The sequence below is a fragment of the Hyperoodon ampullatus genome, assembly GCF_949752795.1.
Source record: "Hyperoodon ampullatus genome assembly, chromosome: 7".
NCBI lineage: Eukaryota > Metazoa > Chordata > Mammalia > Artiodactyla > Ziphiidae > Hyperoodon > Hyperoodon ampullatus.
The window spans coordinates 4,149,784-4,156,890 of NC_136920.1; the positions used below are offsets into that span (position 1 = coordinate 4,149,784).

The window sequence follows — 7,107 nt, forward strand, 5'->3', positions numbered from 1 at the left end:
GGACCGCGACGTGCCTGCACACGGAGCCTCTGACGGATGGATGAGAAACGGCCTCTCTGGGTTGTTTTCCTTCGCATTCCTTTGATGGCCTTTCCCTCGTGTGTTGACTGGTGGTCTTTCTTCTTGGGGAGCTGCTAGCTTACGCTCTCTGCCCATTTATCTAACGGCGGGGGTGTCTCTGTGTTTTCTTAATCATCAGTTTGCATAAGGATATAAGTCTTCTCTGTATTTGCTGAAAAGATTTTTCTAGTCTGGTTTTTCTTTCCCCCCTTTTGCGTTGTGCCTTTTTCCATGTCCATAAGTTTTTCATTTGCATGGAGTTCCCGAGCAGGACCTTCCGAGCTTAAAAAATCCTCTCCTGCGCCGGCATCCCGGTCCATATTCAGTTCCACTTTCTTCTTTTTTGAAGAAATTGTTGTTGTTCTTGTTGATTTAACTCTTTGCTCCATCTGAAATGTACTCAGGGGAGGGTGGAGACCATGGCTGTTACAGCCGGCCGGATTCAGGGAGAGGTCTCATTTCTTCTTCGCACTGCTTTCTGCCCAGCCCCCTTTCCTCTGGGTCCCCAGAAAGAAAGATCAAAGAGGGGCCAGAGAAACGCAAAGGGTCATCCGAGACAGCCGTTCCTGACCACAGAGGCCAAAGGCCCTGGGAGGGTGTGCGGTGACCACCCTGCCTTCTGGTCTGACCTCGCCACATTTGTTTATTTGTTTGAGAAAGAAAGCAAGGCTACCCTTCCTGGACAGAGGGTGGTGAAACAGCTCTTGCGAGGTCCAGAAGTTGGCAAAACAGAGGGATGCTTGAAACCTCCTTGAAGGGTCAAGCCATTCTGGGGACAGTGAGTTATACATCTGATAAGAGCAAAGGTCAGGCAGTGTGCCCTCAGCCAGGCGCCAGGGTGAAGGGCGGGAGGGCCGGGCCAGGTTGGGTCAGGCCAGCTGTCCTGGTGGGGTCCCCACTCGTCCCCACTCATGAGCCTCTCTCTCTTCTTCAGACTCACTGCTCCTAGGATCCCGGAAGGGGAAAAAGTAGACTTCGATGTAAGTTTCCGGGACCCAGATCAACACACTCTCCCCCCAGCCCCCAGCCTTCAGGCTCCAGGCTAAGCCTTTGGAGGTCACCTCCTCTAGAGCAGCCAGAGCTAAGGCTTCCTGGTTCCATGCAATTCTGCTTTAATTCATTCCTGGACCAGAAGAAAACTCCTCCAGTAATGGACACTTTTCTTCCCTCCTCCCCCACCCATCCATCCATCTGTGCATCCATCCATCTGTCCTTTCCTCCATCCACCTGTATCCTTCAGCCCTCCATTCATCAATCCGTCCATCCATTCACTCATCCATCCATACCATCCGCTCATCCAGATACTCACCCACTGATCTACACATCCATGCTTTCCTCCACCCACCCACCCACCTATCCATCCATCCATCCATCCTCCACCCACCCAACCATCTATCCATCCATCCATCCATTCATCCATCCATCCATCCACCCATCCATCTGTGCATCCACCCATCTGTCCTTTCCTCCATCCATCTGTATCCTTCATCCCTCCATTCATCTATCCGTCCATCCATTTATCTACCCATCACCATCATCCATCCACTCATCTACCCACTCATCCAGTCACCCACCCATCCATCTGTGTATCCAACAGACTACCTCACTCCCCAATTTCCTCTCTGCCCGATCCACGCAGGGCACCTCTGGGCATGACAAGAGGGCCACGTCAGGGCCAGTCCATCCCAGGGGGGCTGACTGACCTCAGGGCCGCGCCCGGCCTGGACTCACCCGCGGGGAGGGCACCGCTCCTACCCTGTAGCTAAGGGAGCAGGCAGCCGCCAGCCCCCAGGAGGGCCAGGGAGCCCGAAGTTCCAGAGGAGGGCTGGGGGTGACGGGCCTGTTCTGCACAGGATATCCAGAAGAAGCGCCAGAACAAAGACCTCATGGAGCTGCAGGCCCTCATCGACAGCCACTTCGAGGCTCGAAAGAAGGAGGAAGAGGAACTGGTCGCGCTCAAGGAGAGGATCGTGAGTGCCGGCAGCTGTGGGCGGACGCGGGACCGGTGGGCGCGGTGGTGGGCCCAGGGTGGCCAGGCCGCAGTGACCCGGCCCTCGTCCGGCTGTAGGAGAAGCGCCGTGCGGAGAGAGCTGAACAGCAGAGGATCCGGGCTGAGAAGGAGAAGGAGCGCCAGACCAGGCTGGCGGTGAGGCCCCCCACCCCCAGCCCCCAGTCCGAGAAATGCCAGCCTCCCAGAACCCCCTTCTCCCGACGTTTCCCTTGACACCGGCCAAGGACTCGGGCCGGTGGCTAAGGTCCCGGCGCCCTGCAGGACCCCCGCGAGAGGGCTGACCCGACCAGGACCTGGACCTTCCAGAAGGTTCCAAGCCCAGGCAGTCCTCGATGCCTGCCCTGAGGTCTTGGGTTGGGGTCTCCGCAGGAGGAGAAGGCCCGGCGGGAGGAGGAGGACGCCAAGCGGAAGGCCGAGGACGACCTGAAGAAGAAGAAGGCCCTGTCCTCCATGGGCGTCACCTACAGCAGCTACCTGGCCAAGGTGAGCACGGCGCCTGCGGCCCGTGGGTCCCTGCCGCGACCTCAGGCCGGCCGTGCCACGTCCCCACTGCCGTGTCCCCTCAGGCTGACCAGAAGAGAGGCAAGAAGCAGACGGCCCGGGAGATGAAGAAGAAAATCCTGGCCGAGCGGCGGAAGCCCCTCAACATCGACCACCTCAGCGAGGAGAAGCTCAAGTGAGGACGTCCCTCGGGGTGGGGGGTGCCCGGCCCCAGCCTCCCAGGGCTGACCTGCCAACCCTCCTTCTCTGCCACTCCCTCCCCAGGGACAAGGCCAAGGAACTCTGGGAAACCCTGCACCAGCTGGAGACCAACAAGTTTGAGTATGCGGAGAAGCTGAAGCATCAGAAATACGAAGTGAGTGAAACACCTCCACCCTCACCTGCCAGCGGGCACCCCTGAGCACCCCCGAGTCCCCTCAGACCCCGACCGAGGTCCCTGTCCTGCTGGGGACCCTGCCTGGGTGTCCTCCAGGCCAGTCTTCCCACATCATTCTGGCTCCCAGGGCTGGCAGGAGGGAGCATTGGGGCAGAGTGCCCTCGGGGGGCTGGGGGGAGACCGTGGAAAGCCAGCGGTGTCCCAAGCCCACCAGGTTGGCACTAAGCTCCTCTGTGGTGGGGGTCCTCCCCAGTCCCCTCCCAGACCCCCAAGCTCAGAGCTAGGGAGGGGGCTGGGACAGTGCCCCTCCGCCGGGGTTTGGGCGCCAGGAGTTGCCTGAGAGGGGCTCACGACTCAGGACGGCAGCCCTGGGTGGACACCGTCCCTCGGAGTCTGGGCCTGGGGGTGGGGCTGGGGGCACCAGTCCCGGGGAAGGACCCGCTGTGTGAAGCACAGACCCTTCTGGCCTCCAGGGTCCCGGGGGAGGACCTTCCACTCTCAGGGCACCTCTCCCAGCTTCCTCTACTGGCCCCTGAGACAGAGGGTGTGGGAGACCAGTACTGACAGACAGGCAAGTCCTGCTCCTTCTCAGGATCCTGGTGTCCTTGGGCGAGTTGCCTGGTCTTCCTGCACCTCGATTTCCCCACCTCTAACTGAAGCAGGACCACGCCCCTCCCAGGCTGCCCCCAGGGGCATGTGTATCGTTGCTGGCCAGCAGGCAGGGCCAGGCGCCGGGGGCATCACTGCTCTCTGCTGATGCTCCCCTGGGAGGGCCGGCCTCGGAAATGGGCTTCAGAGAGAGCCCAGACTGGCCCTACTCACGTCCAGGAGGCTGAGCCAGGGACAAACTGCTTCCTGACAGACTGTGCATGGCCCACGGTGGGTCCCCGGGGGCTAAAAGAACCACAAGAGCCCTGGCCCAGAATAGCCCAGCGCACGGTGGGTGCCGAAGCCTCAACTACCCACCCAGCCCCCTAACCGTCTCGGTCTCTCTAGATCATGAACGTCCGGGCCAGAGTGGAGATGCTGGCCAAGTTGTAAGTAGCCAGGGTCCACCCTGGACCAGGCTCGTAGCGTTCATGCACGGTGGGCCTCTCGCATGGCGAAAACCTGGGTCGTTGCAGGTGTCGGCGGCAGGGGGCACAGAGACCCCGGAGGCCTTCCTCTTCCCCTCCCGCCTTCCTCCTCCCCCCTGCCTGCCGCCTGGGGGCTGCTGAGGCTGAGCTGCTGTCTTGGCTGGCAGCGGGGGCCGGACCTTGCCTTCCCCCAGCCTCCCCCCGGGCAGTCGGCAGGAGAGAGCAGCTGGGTCGAGGAGTGAGAGGCCGCAGGGCTCTGAGCTTGGGCCCACCAGGTAGGGGCTCTGTTTGCAAGCCTCACCTGTGCCCCGTGCCCCCTGCCCCACACCCCGCAGAGGCTGGAAGGTAAGTGGCCAGCTCCTGGGCTGCTGTGTGACATAGCCCAGGTCTCCAGCTTGGGCCACCAAGAGTAGGTCAGAGGCACAAGCCCAAGGGTCCTCCAACCAAAGGAACCGGGACACAGTAAGAATGCCAAGACCTGCCAGGGCCGCCAAGGGGCCCACGGGGCAGGAGGCCACTACCCGGCCTGGCTCTGCTTGGACGTGGCAGGTAAGTCACATGTGTTGTTTGCAGATTACCAACCTCAGGAGCCGCATCGACCAGGCCCAGAAGCAGTGAGTAGCTCTGCCTGTCCCTTGCTCTGCACGGGGCACATGGCCCCACGGGTCAGCTGCCACTGCCGCGCCAGGGGCCCGGCGATTTTAGCCTGTGTCAGTGGCAGCCGGCCTTCAGCAGAGTAGTAACAGGACTAACCAGCCGGCCACTTGGGCCAGCATGTCGGGACCCTGCACCCCTGGACCCGCAGCCTTCTCTCAGCCCTAACCCCAGAGCTCAGAAAGATGGCAGGTTGGGGGAGGGCCGGCAGGAGCCCCCTGGGCAGCCTTCAGAGTGGCCTGGTGAAGCCAGACTGGGCTCCTGGACGTGCCAGCAGCGTGTCACTTCAAAGGTGACATGAGACCAGGAATCAGGGGGCCTGGGCTTTGTCACCAGCTCCTCCGTGGCCCTGGGTGAAATCACTGGTTCCTCAGGACGGTGAACCCTCGGGGTCCATGGGACCCTTTACAATAACTGCCGGGTAAGGCCTGAAGAGGGATTTTGTCCCAGAGCCTGGTGGCTGAGATGGGGCACGCCCCAAGGTGGGCAGTGGGGCTGGTGAAGGAGACACGCCCTCCTCCCTGCCTCTGTGCAGGGCAGGGGTTTTTGCAGGTCCCTTCGAGAAGGGGCCATTTGGCCAGGTGTGTGCACGAGCACGTGTGTGTGCGTGCATGTGCATGGCTGGGAGGGTTCTCAGGCTGTGGGCACAACCCCAGCGCCAGGCCTTCTCCTGAAGCCTTGGGAGCTGCAGGGCCCATTCCAGCCCGAAGCTGTCCAAAAAAGAGCTCTGACCACCAGCCCGTCCTAACTCGGCACCCAGCTCACTCCCGGCTCACTGGCGTGCAGAGGGCTCAGACAGATGGGGCGGGCTCCTGAGGACCACCCCACCTTGGGGTGGGACCTCCCGACCCCAGCGTCCAGTTCTAACTAGTGACTGAGGGGCCGAGGTTCTGGAACAAGACAGAGGCCTCCCTGCTGCCGAGTCCATCAGGCTGGGACTGCTGGCCTGGGGTGAAGGACCGCCCCAGGAGGCTGTGACTCAGGGGGCAGAGACTCTTTTCAGGACAAAGTAACTGGGAAGGTGGCAGCTTCCCACGCGGACTTGGGTGTGCTTGACATAGGGCCCCAGAGTCTCCCTGCCGCCTGTGCCTCGAGCCCCTCGGGTGGGGAAGGGAGGGAGGAGGAGGGGGACCAGGCTCTCGCCAGCCCCCACTTAGCCTCACTGACTCCCTCTGCACAAAGCCGCCCAAACCTGGCTGGGCAGGTCCAGGTGAGCCACTGCTGCTGGACTGGAGCTGGGGGATGCGCTGGGGCTTCCAGACCCGGGCCGGACAGGCCTGCCAGGGTCTGGGGTCTGCCAGCGGCCAGGGAAGGGGTTGGCCAGGGTCCCAGATACCCTCATGCTCAAGACCACCTTGCTTCCCATTTGTAGCAGCAAGAAGGCCGGGACTCCGGCCAAGGGCAAAGTCGGCGGGCGCTGGAAGTAAAACAGCCGAAGAGGTTCCCAGAGACAGAGACCCTCAGCCTGTGGGGCCCGCGTGGAGGCGTCTGGCCCCCAGGCGCCTCCTGTGTCTCTCTCTTCGCTGCCCCCGACCTCTGGGGTCTGTAAATAAAGCTATTAGCAGACTCCCCTCGGACAGGTGTGCCCTGGCTCGTGGATGGGGCCCTGGGGCGGGGGTGGCCCTTCTGCAGCTAGGGGGCCCACAGGACCCTGGGTACTCATCTTAGGGGTCAGCTCAGGAGACCGCGGGGCCATGGCTCTACTGTGCCGTGAGCGCTATGCCCCGGACGCCCACCGGCTCTGCCAGTGGCTTCCACTTCTGTCAACGGACTTTCACCCCTAGAACCTTCTGTCTCCACTCCGAGAGCCCACACACTGCTCAGTTCTCCACCCCAGCGCCCAGCCCCCCGGGTCAGCTCTGAAGCTGGTTTGGGGCAGTAGAGCTTGGCCTTTGCAGGGGGTCTGGGAGGCAGGCCCAGAGCACAGTGGGACACTTCACAAACGTCCCCCAGAGATGGGGCAGGAGAGTCCAGAGCACGAGAGGTGCACACAGCCCCAGGAAAGGAGTGGAAAAGCACATTTCAGGGAGCAGACATAGCCAACACAGACCGTTCTTTCTATATTATCTGAGAATACAGTGCTCACTGTGTAATAAGTCTGAAAGTCCTGACCAAATAGAATTACGGAAAATATAAATCACAAAAATTGGATCAAGACATAGAAGCTTGCACAGCCAAGTATCCACAGAGGAAGCTGCCGGAGTCTGGAACCGCCCCCTGGGAAGGCTCTGCAGAGTGGTGGAAAGTAGGGAGCATCCCCGATCAGTCTGCCATGGGGGCCGGGATCCCGACAACGAGGTCGCCCGCCCGGATGGCACATGCACGCACATGGCATGCACTCCAGCACACACATCCATGCCCCCTCGTGTACCCTCCCCCGCAATATACATCCATAAATATGCGTGGACCGCGCCCCTCCCCCGCCATGA

The 7,107-nt window shown here is 61.5% G+C and overlaps 1 protein-coding gene across 2 annotated transcripts; it reads left to right on the forward strand.

Moving 5' to 3' along the window:
• Positions 1-998: 998 nt before the first annotated feature.
• Positions 999-6,105, forward strand: TNNT3 (troponin T3, fast skeletal type; the record flags this gene model as incomplete). Of its 2 annotated transcripts, none has more annotated exons than XM_079708485.1 (8): positions 999-1,040; positions 1,914-2,030; positions 2,129-2,206; positions 2,441-2,554; positions 2,638-2,747; positions 2,837-2,927; positions 4,598-4,638; positions 6,051-6,105. In XM_079708485.1, the coding sequence occupies exons 2-8, from the start codon at positions 1,947-1,949 to the stop codon at positions 6,103-6,105; spliced, it is 573 nt and encodes a 190-aa protein (XP_079564611.1). In that variant the 5' UTR covers positions 999-1,040; positions 1,914-1,946. The 2 variants fall into 2 exon arrangements, with proteins under 2 accessions (XP_079564611.1, XP_079564612.1); XM_079708486.1 differs by lacking the exon at positions 4,598-4,638 and adding an exon at positions 3,945-3,985 and having other exon boundaries at positions 1,002-1,040.
• Between the last annotated feature and the right edge of the window lie 1,002 nt (positions 6,106-7,107).